Source organism: Dipodomys merriami, unplaced genomic scaffold (assembly GCF_024711535.1).
Source record: "Dipodomys merriami isolate MVZ:Mamm:240054 unplaced genomic scaffold, mDipMer1.0.p SCAF_2427, whole genome shotgun sequence".
NCBI lineage: Eukaryota > Metazoa > Chordata > Mammalia > Rodentia > Heteromyidae > Dipodomys > Dipodomys merriami.
In genome coordinates, this window is record NW_027203857.1 from 27,371 (window position 1) to 47,385 (window position 20,015).

The 20,015-nt window shown below is 64.0% G+C and overlaps 1 protein-coding gene across 1 annotated transcript in view; it reads left to right on the plus strand.

The window, feature by feature from the left end:
• The window catches only part of LOC138835963 (keratin-associated protein 10-9-like), a gene marked incomplete at its 5' end in the record, with an annotated part of 45,322 nt that extends 26,126 nt beyond the window's left edge, over nt 1-19,196 (plus strand). The window contains 6 exons of the mRNA XM_070034537.1: nt 3,542-3,636; nt 9,016-9,175; nt 12,205-12,311; nt 13,600-13,700; nt 13,988-14,121; nt 19,119-19,196. Coding sequence (XP_069890638.1) covers nt 3,542-3,636; nt 9,016-9,175; nt 12,205-12,311; nt 13,600-13,700; nt 13,988-14,121; nt 19,119-19,196 — 675 coding nt within the window. The remainder of the gene's footprint in view (nt 1-3,541; nt 3,637-9,015; nt 9,176-12,204; nt 12,312-13,599; nt 13,701-13,987; nt 14,122-19,118) is intronic.
• Nucleotides 19,197-20,015: the final 819 nt, after the last annotated feature.

Below are 20,015 nucleotides of genomic sequence, written 5' to 3' on the forward strand. Positions count from 1 at the left end.
GTATCACCAGTGGTGTGCCCGCTGTGTCCCACTGTGTCCCGCTGTGTCCTTCTGTGTCCCGCTGTGTTCCGCTGTGTCGTCCGCTGTGTCACCCTGTGTGCTGCTGTGTCCCGCTGTTTCCCCCGCTGTGTCCCGATGTGTCCCCGCTGTGTCCTCCGCTGTGTCCCGCTGTGTCCCCGCTGTGTCCCCCGCTCTGTCCCCCACTGGGTCCCGCTGTTTCCTCTGCTGTTTCCCGCTCTGTCCCACGCTGTGTCCCGCTGTGTCCCGCTGTTTCCCTGCTGTGTCCCCCGCTGTGTTCCGCTGTGTCCCACTGTGTCCCGCTGTGTCCTCGCTGTGTCCCCCACAGTGTCCCACTGTGTCCCGCTGTGTCCCCGCTGTGTCCCGCTGTGTCCCGCACTTTGTCCCGCTGAGTTCCCCGTTGTGTCCCCGCTGTGTCCCATGCTGTGTCCCGCTGTGTCCCCTCTGTGTCCCCCACTGTATCCGGCTGGGTCCCTGCTGTGTCCAGCTGTGTCCCACGCTGTGTCCCGCTGAGTCCCCCGCTGTGTCCAACTGTGTCCTGCTGTGTCCCCGCTGAGTACCCGCTGTCTCCCGCTGTGATCCCGGTTGTGTCCCTCTGTGTCCAGCTGTGTCCCCCGCTGTGTTCTCCGATGTGTCCCGCTGTGTCCCGCTATGTCCCGCTGTGTCCCGCTGTGTCCTCTCTGTGTCCCCCCTGTGTCCCCCGTTGTGTCCCCCGCTGTGTCCCGTGCTGTGTCCCCCGCTGTGTCCCGTGCTGTGTCCCTGCTGTGTCCCGCTCTGTCCCGCTATGTCCCGCTGTGTCCTGCTGTGTCCTAGCTGTGTCACTCTATGTGTCCCTGTTGTTTCTCCGCTGTATCCCGCTGTGTCCTGCTGTGTTTTCCCTGTGTCCCCCGCTGTTTCCCTGTTGTGTCCGACGCTGTATCCCACTGTTTCCCGCTGTGTTCTCTCTGTGTCCCCCGCTGTGTCCCGCTATATCCCCCGCTGTGTCCCCAGCTGTGTCCCGCTGTTTCCCACGCTGTGTCCCGCTGTATCACCGCTGTGTCACCGCTGTTACCGACGCTGGGTCCCACTGTGTCCTCTGCTATGTCCCCGCTGTGTCCTCGCTGTGTACCCGCTGTGCCCCGCTCTGTATCCGGCTGTGTCCAGCTGTGTCCCCGCCCGCTGTGTCCCGATTTGTTCCCCGCTGTGTCCCCCGTTGTGTACCGCTGTGTCTTGCTGTATCATGCTGTGTCCTACTGTGTCCCCCTATGTGTCTCGCAGTGTCCCGCTTTGTCCCGCTCTGTCTCCCGCTGTGTCCCCCGCTATGTCCCGCTGTGTCCCACCCTGTGTCTCGCAGTGTGCCGCTGTTTCCTCGCTCTGTCCCCCGCTGTGTCCCGCTGTGTCTCTGCTGTGTCCCCCGCTGTGTCCCGCTGTGTCCCGCTGTGTCCCGCTGTGTCTCCTGTGTCCCCGCTGTGTCCCGCTGTGTCCCGCTGTGTTTCGCTGTGTCCCGCTGTTTGCTCGCTGTGTCTCCGCTGTGTCCCGCCATGTATCCCGCTGTGTCAATCTGTGTCCCCCGCTTTTTCCCGCTGTGTCCCGCTGTGTCCCCCGCTGTGTCCCGCTGTGTCCCTGCTGTTTCCCCGCTGTGTCCCGCTTTGTCCCGCTGTGTCTCGATGTATCCTCGCTGTGTCCCCCGCTGTGTCCCACTCTGTCCGCCGCTGTGTCCCCCGCTGCGTCTCACTGTGTCCCACGCTGTGTCCCGCTGTGTCCCACACTGTGTCCCGCTGTGTGCCACTGTGTCCCCCGCTGTGTCCCGAAGTGTCCCCGCTGGGTCCTGCTGTGTCACAGCTGTGTCCCCGCTGTGTCCCTGGCTGTGTCTCGATGTGTCCCCAGTTTCCTCCGCTGTGACCCGCTGTGTCCCCCACTCTGTCCCCCGCTGGGTGCCACTGTGTCCTCTGCTGTGTCCCGCTGTTTCCCACGCTGTGTCCCGCTGTGTCCCGCTGTGTCCCCTGTGTCCCCGCTGTGTCCCGCTGTGTTCCAATGTGTTCCGCTGTGTCCCCATGTGTCCTCGCTGTGTCCCTGCTGTGTCCCACCGTGTATCCCGCTGTGTCAAACTGTGTCCCCCAATGTGTCCCGCTGTGTCTCCCTGTGTCCCCTGCTGTGTCCCGCTGTGTTCCGCTGTGTCCCGATATGTCCCTGCTGTGTCCTGCTGTGTCCCAGCTGTATCCCCGCTGTGTCACCCGCTGTGTCCTGATGTGTGCCCGCTGTGTACCCCGCTGTGGCTCACTGTGTCCCCCGCTGTGTTCCGCTGTGTCGCCCGCTGTGTCACCCTGTGTGCTGCTGTGTCCCCCTGTTTCCCCCGCTGTGTCCCGATGTGTCCCCGCTGTGTCCTGCTGTGTCCAAGCTGTGTCCCCACTGTGTCCCCCGCTGTGTCCCAATGTGTCACCGCTGTGTCCCCCGCTGTGTCCCGCTGTGTCCCCGCTGTGTCCCCTGCTCTGTCCCCCGCTGGGTCCCGCTGTTTCCTCCGCTGTTTCCCGCTCTGTCCACGCTGTGTCCCGCTGTGTCCTGCTGTTTCCCCGCTGTGTCCCCCGCTGTGTTCCCCTGTGTCCCACTGTGTCCCGCTGTGTCCCCCGCTGTGTCTCACTGTGTCCCACGCTGTGTCCCGCTGTGTCCCACACTGTGTCCCGCTGTGTGCCACTGTGTCCCCCGCTGTGTCCCGAAGTGTCCCCGCTGGGTCCTGCTGTGTCACAGCTGTGTCCCCGCTGTGTCCCTGGCTGTGTCTCGATGTGTCCCCAGTTTCCTCCGCTGTGACCCGCTGTGTCCCCCACTCTGTCCCCCGCTGGGTGCCACTGTGTCCTCTGCTGTGTCCCGCTGTTTCCCACGCTGTGTCCCGCTGTGTCCCGCTGTGTCCCCTGTGTCCCCGCTGTGTCCCGCTGTGTTCCAATGTGTTCCGCTGTGTCCCCATGTGTCCTCGCTGTGTCCCTGCTGTGTCCCACCGTGTATCCTGCTGTGTCAAACTGTGTCCCCCAATGTGTCCCGCTGTGTCTCCCTGTGTCCCCTGCTGTGTCCCGCTGTGTTCCGCTGTGTCCCGATATGTCCCTGCTGTGTCCTGCTGTGTCCCAGCTGTATCCCCGCTGTGTCACCCGCTGTGTCCTGATGTGTGCCCGCTGTGTACCCCGCTGTGGCTCACTGTGTCCCCCGCTGTGTTCCGCTGTGTCGCCCGCTGTGTCACCCTGTGTGCTGCTGTGTCCCCCTGTTTCCCCCGCTGTGTCCCGATGTGTCCCCGCTGTGTCCTGCTGTGTCCAAGCTGTGTCCCCACTGTGTCCCCCGCTGTGTCCCAATGTGTCACCGCTGTGTCCCCCGCTGTGTCCCGCTGTGTCCCCGCTGTGTCCCCTGCTCTGTCCCCCGCTGGGTCCCGCTGTTTCCTCCGCTGTTTCCCGCTCTGTCCACGCTGTGTCCCGCTGTGTCCCGCTGTTTCCCCGCTGTGTCCCCCGCTGTGTTCCCCTGTGTCCCACTGTGTCCCGCTGTGTCCTCGCTGTGTCCCCCACAGTGTCCCGCTGTGTCCCGCTGCGTCCCCGCTGTGTCCCGCTGTGTCCCGCACTTTGTCGCCCTGAGTTCCCTGCTGTGTCCCCGCTGTGTCCCATGGTGTGTCCCGCTGTGTCCCCTCTGTGTCCCCCACTGTATCCGGCTGGGTCCCTGCTGTGTCCAGCTGTGTCCCACGCTGTGTCCCGCTGAGTCCCCCTCTGTGTCCAACTGTGTCCTGCTGTGTCCCCGCTGAGTACCCGCTGTCTCCCGCTGTGATCCTGGTTGTGTCCCTCTGTGTCCAGCTGTGGCCCCCGCTGTGTTCTCCGATGTGTCCCGCTGTGTCCCGCTATGTCCCGCTGTGTCCCGCTGTGTCCTCTCTGTGTCCCCCCTGTGTCCCCCGTTGTGTCCCCCGCTGTATCCCGCTGTGTCCCCCGCTGTGTCCCGCGCTGCGTCCCTGAGGTGTCCCTCTCTGTCCCGCTATGTCCCGCTGTGTCCTGCTGTGTCCTAGCTGTGTCACTCTATGTGACCCTGTTGTTTCTCCGCTGTATCCCGCTGTGTCCTGCTGTGTTTTCCCTGTGTCCACCGCTGTGTCCCCGTTGTGTCCGACGCTGTATCCCACTGTTTCCCGCTGTGTTCTCTCTGTGTCCCCCGCTGTGTCCCGCTATATCCCCCGCTGTGTCCCCAGCTGTGTCCCGCTGTTTCCCACGCTGTGTCCCGCTGTATCACCGCTGTGTCCCCGCTGTGTCCCCGCTGTGACCGACGCTGTGTCCCGCTGTATCCACCGATGTTTATCACAGTGTCCAGCTTTGTCCCGCTCTGTACCCCGCTGTGTCCCAAGCTTTGTCCCACTGTGTCCCCCGCTGTGTCCCCCGCTGTGTCCCGCTGTGTCACCAGCGGTGTCCCCGCTGTGTCCCACTATGTCCCGCTGTGTCCTTCTGTGTCCTGGCTGTGTCCCACTGTGTCCCCAGCTGTGTCCTGCTCTGTCCCTGCTGTGTCCCGCTGTGTCACCGCTGTGTCACTGTTGTGTTCCGCTGTGTCCCGTTGTGTCCCCGTTGTATCCCGCTGTGTCCCGCTGTGTTCTCTCTGTGTCCACTGCTGTGTCCTGCTATGTCTCCCGCAGTGTCCCTCGCTGTGTCCCGCTGTGTCCCACGCTGTGTCCCGTTGGGTCCCGCTGTGTCCTCTGCTGTGTCCCCGCTGTGTCCTCACTGTGTCCCCGCTGTGTCCCGCTCTGTATCCCGCTGTGTCCAGCTGTGTCCCCGCTGTGTCCCGATGTGTTCCCCGCTGTGTCCCCCGCTGTGTCCTCCGCTGTGCCCGCCTCTGTGTCGAAGATGTGTCCTGCTGTGTCCCCACTGTGTCCCGCTGTGTCCTGCTGTATCACGCTGTGTCCTACTGTGTCCTCGCTGTGTCCCAGGCAGAGTCCCTGTGTGTCCCGCTGTGTCCCCGCTGTGTATCCGCTGTATCCCGCTGTTTCCCCGCGGTGTCCTGCTCTGTCCTCGCTGTGTCCCGCTGTCTCCCACTGTGTCACCGCTGTGTCACTGCTGTGTTCCGCTGTGTCCCCTTGTGTCCCCGCTGTATCACGCTGTGTCTCGCTGTGTTCTCTCTGTGTCCCCTACTATGTCCCGCTATGTTTCCCGCAGTGTCCCCAGCTGTGCCACCCTCTGTGTCGAAGATGTGCCCTGCTGTGTGCCCTCTGTGTCCCGCTGTGGCCAGCTGTATCACGCTGTGTCCTACTGTGTCCTCGCTGTGTCCCCCGCAGTGTCCCTGTGTGTCCCGCTGTGTCCCCGCTGTGTCCCCGCTGTGTCCCACTGTTTCCCCGCGGTGTCCACCCTGGGTCCCCGCTATGTCCCACGCTGTGTCCCGCTGTGTCCCCCTATGTGTCTCGCAATGTCCCGCTTTGTCCCGCTCTGTCCTCCCCTGTGTCCCCCGCTGTAACCCTCTGTGTCCCCCGCTGTGTCTAGCAGTGTGCCGCTGTTTCCTCGCTCTGTCCCCTGCTGTGTCCCGCTGTGTCCCCGCTGTGTCCCCCGCTGTGTCCCGCTGTGTCCCGCTTTGTCCCGCTGTGTCCCCTGTGTCCCCGCTGTGTCCCGCTTTGTCCCGATGTGTCCCACTGTGTCCCGCTTTTTCCTCGCTGTGTCCCCGCTGTGTCCCGCTCTGTATGCCGCTGTGTCCAGCTGTGTCCCCGCTGTGTCCCACTGTGTCCCCGCTGTGTCCAGCTGTGTCCCCGTTGTGTCCCCGCTGTATCCCGCTGTGTCCCGCTGTGTTCTCTCTGTGTCCGCCGCTGTGTCCCGCTATGTCCCCTGCAGTGTCCCCCGCTGTGTCCCGGTATGTCCCCTGCAGTGTCCCCCGCTGTGTCCCGATGTGTCCCCACTGTGTCCTGCTGTGTCCAATCTGTGTCCCCTCTGTGTCTCCCGCTGTGTCCCAATGTGTCCCCGCTGTGTCCCCCGCTGTGTCCCAATGTGTCCCCGCTGTGTCCCCCGCTCTGTCCCCCGCTGGGTCCTGCTGTTTCCTCCGCTGTTTCCCGCTCTATCCCACGCTGTGTCCCGCTGTTTCCCCGCTGTGTACCCCACTGTGTTCCGCTGTGTCCCACTGTGTCCCGCTGTGTCCTCGCTGTGTCCCCCACAGTGTCCCGCTGTGTCCCGCTGCGTCCCCGCTGTGTCCCGCTGTGTCCCGCACTTTGTCCCGCTGAGTTCCACACTGTGTCCCCGCTGTGTCCCATGGTGTGTCCCGCTGTGTCCCCTCTGTGTCCCCCACCGTATCCGGCTGGGTCCCTGCTGTGTCCAGCTGTGTCCCACGCTGTGTCCCGCTGAGTCCCCCTCTGTGTCCAACTGTGTCCTGCTGTGTCCCTGCTGAGTACCCGCTGTCTCCCGCTGTGATCCCGGTTGTGTCCCTCTGTGTCCAGCTGTGTCCCCCGCTGTGTTCTCCGATGTGTCCCGCTGTGTCCCGCTATGTCCCGCTGTGTCCCGCTGTGTCCTCTCTGTGTCCCCCCTGTGTCCCCCGTTGTGTCCCCCGCTGTAGCCCGCTGTGTCCCCCGCTGTGTCCCGTGCTGTGTCCCTGCTGTGTCCCGCTCTGTCACGCTATGTCCCACTGTGTCTTGCTGTGTCCTAGCTTTGTCACTCTATGTGTCCCTGTTGTTTCTCCGCTGTATCCTGCTGTGTCCTGCTGTGTTTTCCCTGTGTCCCGCACTGTGTCCCCGTTCTGTCCAACGCTGTATCCCACTGTTTCCCGCTGTGTTCTCTCTGTGTCCCCCGCTGTGTCCCGCTATATCCCCCGCTGTGTCCCCAGCTGTGTCCCGCTGTCTCCCACGCTGTGTCCCGCTGTATCACCGCTGTGTTCCCGCTGTGTCCCCTCTGTGACCGACGCTGTGTCCCGCTGTGTCCACCGATGTGTCTCACAGTGTCCCGCTTTGTCCCGCTCTGTACCCCGCTGTGTCCCCCGCTTTGACCCACTGTGTCCCCCGCTGTGTCCCCCGCTGTGTCCCGCTGTTTCACCAGCGGTGTCCCCGCTGTGTCCCACTGTGTCCCGCTGTGTCCTTCTGTGTCCCTTCTGTGTTCCACTGTGTCCCCCGCTGTGTCCTGCTCTGTTCCCGCTGTGTCCCGCTGTGTCACCGCTGTGTCACTGCTGTGTTCCGCTGTGTCCCATTGTGTCCCCGCTGTATCCCGCTGTGTCCCGCTGTGTTCTCTCTGTGTCCTCTTCTGTGTCCCGCTATGTCTCCCGCAGTGTCCCGCTGTGTCCCACGCTGTGTCCCGTTGTGTCCCTCTGTGTCCTCTGCTGTGTCCCCGCGGTGTCCTCGCTGTGTCCCCGCTGTGTCCCGCTCTGTATCCCGCTGTGTCCAGCTGTGTCCCGGCTGTGTCCTGATGTGTTCCCCGCTGTGTCCTCCGCTGTGTCCCCCGCTGTGCCCCCTCTGTGTGGAAGATGTGTCCTGCTGTGTCCCCACTGTGTCCCGCTGTGTCCTGCTGTATCAAGCTGTGTCCTACTGTTTCCTCGATGTGGCCCCCGCATTGTCCCTGTGTGTCCCGATGTGTCCCCGCTGTGTCCCCGCTGTGTCCCACTGTTTCCCGCGGTGTCCCCCCTGGGTCCCCGCTGTGTCCCACACTGTGTCCCGCTGTGTACCGCTATGTGTCTCCCAGTGTCCCGCTTTGTCCCGCTCTGTCCCCCGCTGTGTCCCCCGCTGTAACCCGCTGTGTCCCCAGCTGTGTCTCGCAGTGTGCTGCTGTTTCCTCGCTCTGTCCCTTGCTGTGTCCCGCTGTGTCCCCGCTGTGTCCCCCTCTGTGTCCCGCTGTGTCCCGATGTGTCCCGCTGTGTCCCGCTTTGTCCTCGCTGTGTCCCCGCTGTGATCGGCTCTGTATGCCGCTGTGTCCAACTGTGTATCTGCTGTGTCCTGCTGTGTCCACGCTGTGTCCAGCTGTGTCCCCGTTGTGTCCCTGCTGTATCCCGCTGTGTCCCGCTGTGTTTGCTGTGTCCGCCGCTGTGTCCCGCTGTCCCCTGCAGTGTCCCCCGATGTGTCCCGCTGAGACCACGCTTTGTCCCGCTGTGTCCCGCTGTGTCCTCTGCTGTGTCCCCGCTGTATCCTCGCTGTGTCCCCACTCTGTCCCGCTCTGTATCCCGCTGTGTCGAGCTGTGTCCCCGCTGTGTCCCGATGTGTTCCCCGCTGTGTCCCTCGCTGTGTCCCTCGCTGTGTCCAAGATGTGTCATGCTGTGTCCCCGCTGTGTCCCGCTGTGTCCCTGCTGTGCCTCCACTGTGTCGCACTCTGTCCAGCTGTGTCCCACTGTGACCCCCTGTGTCCCCCGCAGTGTGCCGTTGTGTCCCGCTGTGTCCCCGCTGTGTCCCCGCTGTGTCCTGCTGTGTCCCCGCTGTGTCATCCCTGTGTCCCCGCTGTGTCCCACGCTGTGTCCCGCTGTGTCCCCCGATGTGTCTCGCATTGTCCCGCTTTGTCCCGCTCTGTCCCCCGCTGTGTCCCCCGCTGTGTCCCGCTGTATCCCGATGTGTCCCGCTGTGTCCTGCATTGTCCTCGCTGTGTCACCGCTGTGATCCGCTCTGTATGCCGCTGTGTCCAGCTGTGTCTCTGCTGTGTCCCGCTGTGTCCCCGCTGTGTCCAGCTGTGTTCCGGTTGTGTCCCCGCTGTATCCCGCTGTGTCCTGCTGTGTTCTCTCTGTGTCCGCCGCTGTGTCCCGCTATGTCCCCTGCAGTGTCCCCCGCTGTGTCCCGCTGAGACCACGCTTTGTCCCGCTGTGTCCCGCTGTGTCCTCTGCTGTGTCCCCGCTGTGTCCTCGCTGTGTCCCCGCTCTGTCCTGCTCTGTATCCCGCTGTGTCGAGCTGTGTCCCCGCTGTGTCCCGATGTGTTCCCCGCTGTGTCCCCCGCTGTGTCCCCCGCTATGTCCCCCGCTGTGTCCACGATTTGTCACGCTGTGTCCCTGCTGTGTCCCGCTGTGTCCCCGCTGTGCCTCCACTGTGTCCCACTCTGTCCAGCTATGTCCCACTGTGACCCCCTTTGTCCCCCGTAGTGTGCCGTTGTGTCCCGCTCTGTCCCGCTATGTCCCGCTGTGTCCTGCTGTGTCCTCGCTGTGTCACCCTATGTGTCCCTGTTGGTTCTCCGCTGTATCCCGCTGTGTCCTGCTGTGTTTTCTCTGTGTCCCCCGCTGTGTCCCCATTGTGTCCGACGCTGTATCCCACTGTTTCCCGCTGTGTTCTCTCTGTGTACCCCGCTGTGTCCCGCTATATCCCCCGCAATGTCCCCCGCTGTGTCCCCCTGCTTCCCACGCTGTGTCCCGCTGTATCACCGCTGTGTCCCCGCTGTGTCCCCGCTGTGACCGACGCTGTGTCCCGCTGTATCCACCGATGTGTCTCGCAGTGTCCCGCTTTGTCCTGCTCTGTCCCCCGCTGTGTCCCGCTGTGTCCCCTGCTGTGTCTCGCAGTGTCCCGCTGTGTCCTCGCTGTGTCCCCCGCTGTGTCCCGCTGTATCCCCCGCTGTGTCCCCCGCTGTGACGCGCTGTGTCCCGCTGTGTCCCGCTGAGTCCTCACTGTGTCCCCGCTGTTTCCCTCCGTGTATCCCGCTTTGTCAGCTCTGTCCCCGATGTGTCCTTCTGTGTCCCGCTGTGTCCCCCGCTGTGTCCCGCTGTGTCCCCGCTGTGTCCCCGCTGTGTCCCCGCTGTGTCCCGCTGTGTCCCGCTGTGTCCTCGCCGTGTCCTCCACTGAATCCCGCTCTGTCCCCCGCTGAGTCCCCCGCTGTCTCTTGCTGTGTCCCCCGCTGTGTCCCCTGTGTCCCCGCTGTGTCCCGCTGTGTCCCCGCTCTGACCCACGCTGGATCTCGCGGTGTCCTCAGCTGTGTCCCGCTGTGTCCCACTGTGTCCCCTCTGTGTCCCCCGCTGTGTCCCGCTGGGTCCCTGCTGTGACCCGCTCTGTCCCAAGCTGTGTCCCGCTGTGACCCCCGGTGTGTCCCGCTGTGTCCCGCTGTGTCCCCGTAGTCTCCCGCTGTGATCCCCGGTGTGTCCCGCTGTGTCCCGCTGTGACCCACGCTTTGTTCCCCGGTTTGTCCCGCTGTGTCCTGCTATGTCCCATTGTGTCCCTCTGTGTCCTATCTGTGTCCCCCCCTGTTTCCACCCCTCTGTCCCCCGCTGTGTCCCACTGTGTCCCCCGCTGTGTCCCCCGCTGTGTCCCGCTGTGTCACCAGCGGTGTCCCCGCTGTGTCCCACTGTGTCCCGCTGTGTCCTTCTTTGTCCCGGCTGTGTCCCACTGTGTCCCCCGCTGTGTCCTGCTCTGTCCCCGCTGTGTCCTGCTGTGTCCCGCTCTGTCCCGCTGTGTCCTCGCTGTGTCACCCTATGTGTCCCCGTTGTTTCTCCACTGTATCCCGCTGTGTCCTGCTGTGTTTTCTCTGTGTCCCCCGCTGTGTCCTCGTTGTGTCCGACGCTGTATCCGGCTGTTTCCCGCTGTGTTCTCTCTGTGTCCACCGCTGTGTCCCGCTATATCCCCCGCAGAGTCCCCCGCTGTGTCCCACTGTGTCCCGCTGTGTCCTTCTGTGTCCCGGCTGTGTCCCACTGTGTCCCCCGCTGTGTCCTGCTCTGTCCCCGCTGTGTCCCGCTGTGTCCCGCTGTGTCACCGCTATGTCAATGCTGTGTTCCGCTGTGTCCCATTGTGTCCCCGCTGTATCCCGCTGTGTTCTCTCTGTGTCCCCTTCTGTGTCCCGCTATGTCTCCCGGAGTGTCCCTCGCTGTGTCCTGCTGTGTCCCAGGCTGTGTCCTGATGTTTTCCCCGCTGTGTCCCCCGCTGTGTCCCCCACTGTGCCCGCCTCTGTGTCGAAGATGTGTCCTGCTGTGTCCCCACTGTGTCCCGCTGTGTTCTGCTGTGTCACGCTGTGTCCTACTGTGTCCTCACTGTGTCCCCTACAGTGTCCCTGTGTGTCCTGCTGAGTCCCCGCTGTGTCCCCGCTGTGTCCCGCTGATTCCCCGCGGTGTCCTGCTCTGCCCTCGCTCTGTCCCGTTGTCTCCCGCTGTGTCACCGCTGTGTCACTGCTGTGTTCCGCTGTATCCCGTTGTGGCCCCGCTGTATCACGCTGTGTCCCACTGTGTTCTCTCTGTGTCCCCTGCTGTGTCCCGCTATGTCTCCCGCAGTGTCCCCCGCTGTGTCCCGCTGTGTCCCAGGCTGTGTCCCGTTGTGTCCCGCTGTGTCCTCTGCTGTGTCCCCGCTGTGTCCTCACTGTGTCCCCGCTGAGTGCCGCTCTGTATCCCACTGTGTCCAGCTGTGTCCCCGCTGTGTCACGCTGTGTTCCCCGCTGTGTCCCCCGCTGTGTCCCCCGCTTTGCCCCCCTCTGTGTCGACGATGTGTCCTTCTTTGTCCCCACTGTGTCCCGCTGTGTCCTGCTGTATCACGCTGTGTCCTACTGTGTCCTCGCTGTGTCCCCCGCAGTGTCCATGTGTGTCCCGCTGTGTCCCCGCTCTGTCCCGCTGTTTCCCCGCGGTGTCCCCGCTGGGTCCCCGATGTGTCCCACGCTGTGTCACTCTGTGTCCCCCTATGTGTCTCGCAGTGTCCCGCTTTGTACCACTCTGTCCCCCCCTGTGTCCCCCGCTGTAACCCTCTGTGTCCCCCGCTGTGTCTCGCAGTGTGCCGCTGTTTCCTCGCTCTGTCCCCTGCTGTGTCCCGCTGTGTCCCCGCTGTGTCCCCCGCTGTGTCCCGCTGTGTCCCGCTTTGTCCCGCTGTGTCCCCTGTGTCCCCGCTGTGTCCCGCTGTGTCCCGATGTGTCCAGCTGTGTCCCGCTTTGTCCTCGCTGTGTCCCCGCTGTGTCCTGTTCTGTATGCCGCTGTGTCCAGCTGTGTCCCCGCTGTGTCCCCGCTGTGTCCAGCTGTGTCCCCGTTGTGTCCCCGGTGTATCCCGCTGTGTCCCGCTGTGTTCTCTCTGTGTCCGCCGCTGTGTCCCGCTATGTCCCCTGCAGTGTCCCCCGCTGTGTCCCGCTGAGACCACGCTTTGTCCCGCTGTGTCCCTCTGTGTCCTCTGCTGTGTCCCCGCTGTATCCTCGCTGTGTCCCCACTCGGTCCCACTCTGTATCCCGCTGTGTCCAGCTGTGTCCCCGCTGTGTCCCGATGTGTTCCCCGCTGTGTCCCCCGCTGTGTCCCCCGCTGTGTCCAAGATGTGTCCCGCTGTGTCCCTGCTGTGTCCCGCTGTGTCCCCGCTGTGTCTCCACTGAGTCCCACTCTGTCCAGCTGTGTCCCACTGTGACCCCCTGTGACCCCCGCCGTGTGCCGTTGTGTCCCACTGTGTACCCGCTGTGTCCCCGCTTGTCCTGCTGTGTCCCTGCTGTGTCCCCTCTGTGACCCGCTTTGTCCCACACTGTGTCCCGCTGTGTCCCCCGATGTGTCTCGCAGTGTCCCGCGTTGTCCCGCTCTGTCCCCCGCTGTGTCCCACGCTGTGTCCCGCTGTGTCCCCCGCTGTGTCTCGCAGTTTGCCGCTGTGTGCTCGCTGTGCCACCGCTGTGTCCCCCGCTGTGTCTCACTGTGTCCCGCTGTGTCCCCTGTGTCCCCTCTGTGTCCCGATGTGTCTGCGCTCTGTCCCACGCTGGATCCAGCGGTGTCCTCAGCTGTGTCCCGCTGTGTCCCCCGCTGTGTCCCGCTGGGTCCCTGCTGTGTCCCGCTCTGTCCCACACTGTGTCACGCTCTGTGCCCCGCTGTTTTCTGCTGTGTCCCGCTGTGTCCCCGCTGTGTCCCCTTAGTCTCCCGCTGTGACCCCCGGTTTGTCCCGCTGTGTCTCGCTGTGTCCCCCGCTTTGTTCCCTGCTTTGTCCCGCTATGTCCCGTTGTTTCCCGCTGTGTCCTCTCTGTGTCGCCCCCTGTGTTCCCCGCTGTGTCCCCCCCTGTGTCCCACTGTGTCCCCCGCTGTGTCCCCTGCTGTGTCCCGCTGTGTCACCAGCGGTTTCCCCGCTGTGTCCCACTGTGTACCACTGTGTCCCTCTCTGTCATGGCTGTGTCCCGCTGTGTCCCCGCTGTGTCCCGCTGTGTCCTGCTGTGTCTTTGCTGTGTCCCCTGCAATGTCCTGCTGTGTCCCGCTGTGTCACTGCAGTGTCACTGCTGTGTTCCGCTGTGTCCCCGCTGTATCCCGCTGTGTCCCACTGTGTTCTCTCTGTCCCCCGCTATGTCAATGTTGTGTCCCCGGCTAAGTCTCCTCAGTGTCCCCCGCTGTGTCCCGCTGTGTCCCACACTGTGACCCATTGTGTCCCGTTGTGTCCTCTGCTGTGTCCCCGCTGTGTCCTTGCTGTGTCCCCGCTGTGTCCCGCTCTGTATCCCGCTGTGTCCAGCTGTGTCCTCGCTGTGTCCCGATGTATTCCCCGCAGTGTCCCCTCTCTGTATCCCCCGCTGTGTCCCCGCTGTGTCCCACTGTGTCCTCGCTCTGTCCTCCGCAGTGTCCCGGTGTCTCCCGCTGTGTCCCCGGTGTGTCCCGCTGTGTCCCGCTGTGTCCCCGCTGTGTTCCCGCTGTGTCCCTTCTGTGTCCCAACCTGTGACCCGCTGTGTCCCCCTATGTGTCTCGCAGTGTCCTGCTTTGCCCGCTCTGTCCCCCGCTGTGTCCCCCGCTGTATCCCGCTTTGTCCCCCGCTGTGTCCCGCAGTGTTCCCTCTGTGTTCCTTGCTCTGTCCCGCGCTGGCTCCCACTGTGTCCTCTGCTATGGCCCCGCTGTGTCCTCGCTGTGTACCCGCTGTGTCCCGCTCTGTATCCCGCTGTGTCCAGCTGTGTCCCCGCTGTGTCCCGTTTTGTTCCCCGCTGTGTCCCCCGCTGTGTCCCCCGCTGTGCTCCCCTCTGTGTCGAAGATGTGTCCTGCTGTGTCCCCACTGTGTCCCGCTGTGTCCTGCTGTATCACGCTGTGTCCTACTGTGTCCGCTGTGTACCCCTAGGTGTCTCGCAGTGTCCCGCTTTGTCCCGCTCTGCCCCCCGCTGTGTCCTGCTGTGTCCCCCGCTGTGTCTCGCAGTTTGCCACTGTGTACACGCTGTGTCCCCAGCTGTGACCCCGATGTTTCCCGCTGTGTCCCCGCTGTGTCCCACGCTGGATTCCGCGGTGTCTTCAGCTGTGTCCCATGCTGTGTCCCGCTGTGGCCCCGCTGTGTCCAACTGTGTCCCCGCTGTGTCCAGCTGTGTCCCCGTTGTGTTCCCGCTGTATCCCGCTGTGTCCCGCTGTGTTCTCTCTGTGTCGGCCGCTGTGTCCCGCTATGTCCCCTGCAGTGTCCCCCGCTGTGTCCCGCTGAGACCACACTTTGTCCCGTTGTGTTCTGCTGTGTCCTCTGCTGTGTCCCCGCCTTGTCCTCGCTGTGTCCCCGCTCTGTCCCGCTCTGTATCCCGCTGTGTCGAGCTGTGTCCCCGCTGTGTCTCGATGTGTTCCCCACTGTGTCCCCCGCTGTGTCCCCCGCTGTGTCTCCCGCTGTGTCCAAGATTTGTCACGCTGTGTCCCCGCTGTGTCCCCGCTGTGTCCCCGCTGTGCCTCCACTGTGTCCCACTCCGTCCAGCTGTGTCCAACTGTGACCCCCTGTGTCTCCCGCAGTGTGCCGTTGTGTCCCGCTCTGTCCCGCTCTGTCCCGCTGTGTCCTGCTGTGTCCTCGCTGTGTCACCCTATGTGTCCCCGTTGTTTCTCCTCTGTATCCCTCTGTGTCCTGCTGTGTTTTCTCTGTGTCCCCCGCTGTGTCCCCGTTGTGTCCGACGCTGTATCCCGCTGTTTCCCGCTGTGTTCTCTCTGTGTACCCCGCTGTGTCCCGCTATATCCCCCGCAATGTCCCCCGCTGTGTCCCCCTGCTTCCCAAGCTGTGTCCCGCTGTATCACCGCTGTGTCTCGCAGTGTCCCACTTTGTCCGCTCTGTCCCCCTCTGTATCCCCCGCTTTTTCCCGCTGTGTCCCCTGCTGTGTCTCGCAGTGTCCCGCTGAGTCCTCGCTGTGTCCCCGCTGTGTCCCTCCGTGTATCCCGCTTTGTCAGCTGTGTCCCCCGATGTGTCCTTCTGTGTCCCGCTGCGTCCCCTGCTGTGTCCTGCTGTGTCCCCGCTGTGTCCCCGCTGTGTCCTCGCTGTGTCCCGCTGTGTCCTCACTGTTTCCTCCACTGAATCCCGCTCTGTCCCCCGCTGAGTCCCCCGCTGTCTCTCGCTGTGTCCCCCGCTGTGTCCCGCTGTGTCCCCTGTGTCCCCGCTGTGTCCCGCTGTGTCCCCGCTCTGACCCACGCTGGATCTCGCGGTGTCCTCAGCTGTGTCCCGCTGTGTCCCATGCTGTGTCCCGCTGTGTCCCGCTGGGTCCCTGCTGTGACCCGCTCTGTCCCACGCTGTGTCCCGCTGTGTCCCCCACTGTGTTCTGCTGTGTCCCGCTGTGTCCCCGCTGTGTCCCCCGCTTTGTTCCCCGCTTTGTCCCGCTGTGTCCCGCTATGTCCCGTTGTGTCCCGCTGTGTCCTCTCTGTGTCCCCCCCAGTTTCCCCCGCGGTGTCCCCCCCTGTGTCCCACTGTGTTCCCCGCTGTGTCCCCCGCTGTGTCCCGCTGTGTCACCGCTGTGTCTCTGCTGTGTTCCAATGTGTCCCATTTAATCCCCGCTGTATCCCGCTGTGTCCCGCTGTGTTCTCTCTGTGTCCCCTGCTGTGTCCCGCTATGTCTCCCGCAGTGTTCCCCGCTGTGTCCCGCTGTGTCCCACGCTGTGTCCCATTGTGTCCCGCAGTGTCCTCTGCTGTGTCCACTCTGTGTCCTTGCTGTGTCCCCGCTGTGTCCCGCTCTGTATCCCGCTGTGTCCAGCTGTGTCCCCTCTGTGTCCAGCTGTGTTCCCCGCTGTGTCCCCCGCTGTGTCCCCCGAGTTGCCCCCCTCTGTGTCGAAGATGTGTCCTGCTGTGTCCCCGCTGTGTCCCGCTGTGTCCTGCTGTATCACGCTGTGTCCTACCGTGTCCTCGCTGTGTCCTCCGCAGTGTTCTGGTGTGTCCCGCTGTGTCCACGCTGTGTTCCGCTGTTTCCCCGCGGGGTCCCCGCTGTGTCCCCGCTGTGTCCCCATGTGTTCCCCGCTGTGTCCCCCGCTGTGTCCCCCGCTGTGTCCAAGATGTGTCCCGCTGTGTCCCCGCTGTGTCCCGCTGTGTCCCCACTGTGTCCCACTCTGTCCTGCTGTGTCCCACTTTGACCCCCTGTGTTCCCCGCAGTGTGGCCTTGTGTCCCGCTGTGTTCTCTCTGTGTCCCCTGCTATGTCCCCGCTTTGTCCAACGCTGTGTCCCGCTGTGTCCCCCGATGTGTCTTGCAGTGTCCCGCGTTGTCCCGCTGTGTCCTCCGCTGTGTACCCCACTGTGTCCCGCTGTGTCCCCCGCTGTGTCTCGCAGTTGGCCGCTGTGTGCGCTCTGTGTCCCCCGCTGTGACCCCGCTGTGTCCCGCTCTGTCCCCGCTCTGTCCCACGCTGGATCCCGCGGTGTCTTCAGCTGTGTCCCATGCTGTGTCCTGCTGTGTACCCTCTGTTTCCCCAGCTGTGTCCCGCTGGGTCCCTGCTGTGACCCGCTCTGTCATACGCTGTGTCCCGCTCTGTCCCCCACTGTGTTCCGCTGTGTCCCGCTGTGTCCTTGCTGTGTCCCCGTAGTCTCCCGCTGTGACTCACGGTGTGTCCCGCTGTGTCCCGCTGTGTCCCCCGCTTTGCTCCCCGCTTTGCCCCGCTGTGTCCCGCTATGTCCCGTTGTGTCCCGCTGTGTTCTCTCTGTGTCCGCCGCTGTGTCCCGCGATGTCCCCTGCAGTGTCCCCCGCTGTGTCCCGCTGAGACCACGCTTTGTCCCGTTGTGTCCCTCTGTGTCCTCTGCTGTGTCCCCGATGTATCCTCGCTGTGTCCCCACTCTGTATCCCGCTGTGTCCAGCTTTGTCCCCGCTGTGTCCCGATGTGTCCCCGCTGTGTCCAGCTGTGTCCCCGTTGTGTCCCCGCTGTATCCCGCTGTGTCCCGCTGTGTTCTCTCTGTGTCCGCCACTGTGTCCCGCTATGTCCCCTGCAGTGTCCCCCGCTGTGTCCCGTTGAGACCACGGTTTGTCCCGCTGTGTCCCGCTGTGTCCTCTGCTGTGTCCCCGCTGTATCCTCGCTGTGTCCCCACTCTGTCCCGCTCTGTATCCCGCTGTGTCCAGCTGTGACCCCGCTGTGTCCCGATGTGTTCCCCGCTGTGTCCCCCGCTGTGTCCAAGATGTGTCCCGCTGTGTCCCTGCTGTGTCCCGCTGTGTCCCCGCTGTGCCTCCACTGTGCCCCACTCTGTCCAGCTGTGTCCAACTGTGACCTCCTGTGTCTCCCGCAGTGTGCCGTTGTGTCCCGCTCTGTCCCGCTCTGTCCCGCTGTGTCCTGCTGTGTCCTCGCTGTGTCACCCTATGTGTCCCCGTTGTTTCTCCGCTGTATCCCTCTGTGTCCTGCTGTGTTTTCTCTGTGTCCCCCGCTGTGTCCCCGTTGTGTCCGACGCTGTATCCCGCTGTTTCCCGCTGTGTTCTCTCTGTGTACCCCGCTGTGTCCCGCTATATCCCCCGCAATGTCCCCCGCTGTGTCCCCCTGCTTCCCACGCTGTGTCCCGCTGTATCACCGCTGTGTCCCCGCTGTGTCCCCGCTGTGACCGACGCTGTGTCCCGCTGTATCCACCGATGTGTCTCGCAGTGTCCCACTTTGTCCGCTCTGTCCCCCGCTGTGTCCCCCGCTTTTTCCCGCTGTGTCCCCTGCTGTGTCTCGCAGTGTCCCGCTGAGTCCTCGCTGTGTCCCCGCTGTGTCCCTCCGTGTATCCCGCTTTGTCAGCTGTGTCCCCCGATGTGTCCTTCTGTGTCCCGCTGCGTCCCCTGCTGTGTCCCGCTGTGTCCCCGCTGTGTCCTCGCTGTGTCCCGCTGTGTCCTCACTGTTTCCTCCACTGAATCCCGCTCTGTCCCCCGCTGAGTCCCCCGCTGTCTCTCGCTGTGTCCCCCGCTGTGTCCCGCTGTGTCCCCTGTGTCCCCTCTGTGTCCCGCTGTGTCCCCGCTCTGACCCACGCTGGATCTCGCGGTGTCCTCAGCTGTGTCCCGCTGTGTCCCATGCTGTGTCCCGCTGTGTCCCCTCTGTGTCCCCCGCTGTGTCCCGCTGGGTCCCTGCTGTGACCCGCTCTGTCCCACGCTGTGTCCCGCTGTGTCCCCCACTGTGTTCCGCTGTGTCCCGCTGTGTCCCCGCTGTGTCCCCCGCTTTGTTCCCCGCTTTGTCCCGCTGTGTCCCGCTATGTCCCGTTGTGTCCCGCTGTGTCCTCTCTGTGTCCCCCCCAGTTTCCCCCGCGGTGTCCCCCCCTGTGTCCAACTGTGTTCCCCGCTGTGTCCCCCGCTGTGTCCCTCTGTGTCACCAGCGGTGTCCCCGCTGTGTCCCACTGTGTCCCGCTGTGTCCTTCTGTGTCCCGGCTGTGTCCCACTGTGTCCCCCGCTGTGTCCTGCTCTGTCCCCGCTGTGTCCCGCTGTGTCCCGCTGTGTCACCGCTGTGTCTCTGCTGTGTTCTGATGTGTCCCGTTTTATCCCCGCTGTATCCCGCTGTGTCCCGCTGTGTTCTCTCTGTGTCCCCTGCTGTGTCCCGCTATGTCTCCCGCAGTGTCCCCTGCTGTGACCCACTGTGTCCCACGCTGTGTCCCGTTGTGTCCCGCAGTGTCCTCTGCTGTGTCCACGCTGTGTCCTTGCTGTGTCCCCGCTGTGTCCCGCTCTGTATCCCGCTGTGTCCAGCTGTGTCCCCTCTGTGTCCCGCTGTGTTCCCCGCTGTGTCCCCCGCTGTGTCCCCCGCGGTGCCCCTCTCTGTGTCAAAGATGTGTCCTGCTGTGTCCCTGCAGTGTCCTGCTGTGTCCTGCTGTATCACGCTGTGTCCTACCCTGTCCTCGCTGTGTCCCCCGCAGTGTCCTGGTGTGTCCCGCTGTGTCCACGCTGTGTCCCGCTATTTCCCCGCGGGGTCCCCGCTGTGTCCCCGCTGTGTCCCGATGTGTTCCCCGCTGTGTCCCCGCTGTGTCCCGCTGTGTCCCCACTGTGTCCCACTCTGTCCCGCTGTGTCCCACTTTGACCCCCTGTGTCCCCCGCAGTGTGGCCTTCTGTCCCGCTGTGTCCCAGCTGTGTCCCCGCTGTGTACTGCTGTGTCCCCGCTGTGTCCCACGCTGTGTCCTGCTGTGTCCCCCTATGTGTCTTGCAGTGTCCCACGTTGTCCCGCTGTGTCCCCCGCTGTGTCTCGCAATTTGCCACTGTGTGCGCGCTGTGTCCCCCGCTGTGACCCCGCTGTGTCCCACTGTGTCCCCGCTCTGTCCCACGCTGGATCCCGCGGTGTCTTCAGCCGTGTCCCATGCTGTGTCCCGTTGTGTCCCCTCTGTTTCCTCCGCTGTGTCCCTCTGGGTCCCTGCTGTGACCCGCTCTGTCATACGCTGTTTCCCGCTCTGTCCCCCACTGTGTTCCGCTGTGTCCTTGCTGTGTCACCGTAGTCTCCCGCTGTGACTCACGGTGTGTCCCGCTGTGTCCTGCTGTGTCCCCCGCTTTGCTCCCCGCTTTGGCCCGCTGTGTCCCGCTATGTCCCGTTGTGTCCCGCTGTGTCCTCTCTGTGTCCCCCCCTGTTTCCCCCGCTGTGTCCCCCGCTGGCTCCCACTGTGTCCCCCGCTGTGTCCTGCTGTGTCACCAGCGGTGTCCCCACTGTGTCCCACTGTGTCCCGCTGTGTCCTTCTGTGTCCCGGCTGTGTCCCACTGTGTCCCCCACTGTGTCCTGCTCTGTCCCCGCTGTGTCCCGCTGTGTCACTGCTGTGTTCCGCTGTGTACCGTTGTGTCCTCGCTGTATCCTGTTGTGTCCCGCTGTGTTCTCTCTGTGTCCCCCACTGTGTCCCGCTATGTCTCCCTCAGTGTCCCGCTGTGTCCCACGCTGTGTCCCGTTGTGTCCCGCTGTGTCCTCTGCTGTGTCCCCGCTGTGTCCTCACTGTGTCCCCGCTGTGACCCGCTCTGTATCCCGCTGTGTCCAGCTGTGACACCGCTGTGTCCTGATGTGTTCCCCGCTGTGTCCCCCGCTGTGTCCCCCGCTGTGCCCCCCTCTGTGTCGAAGATGTGTCCT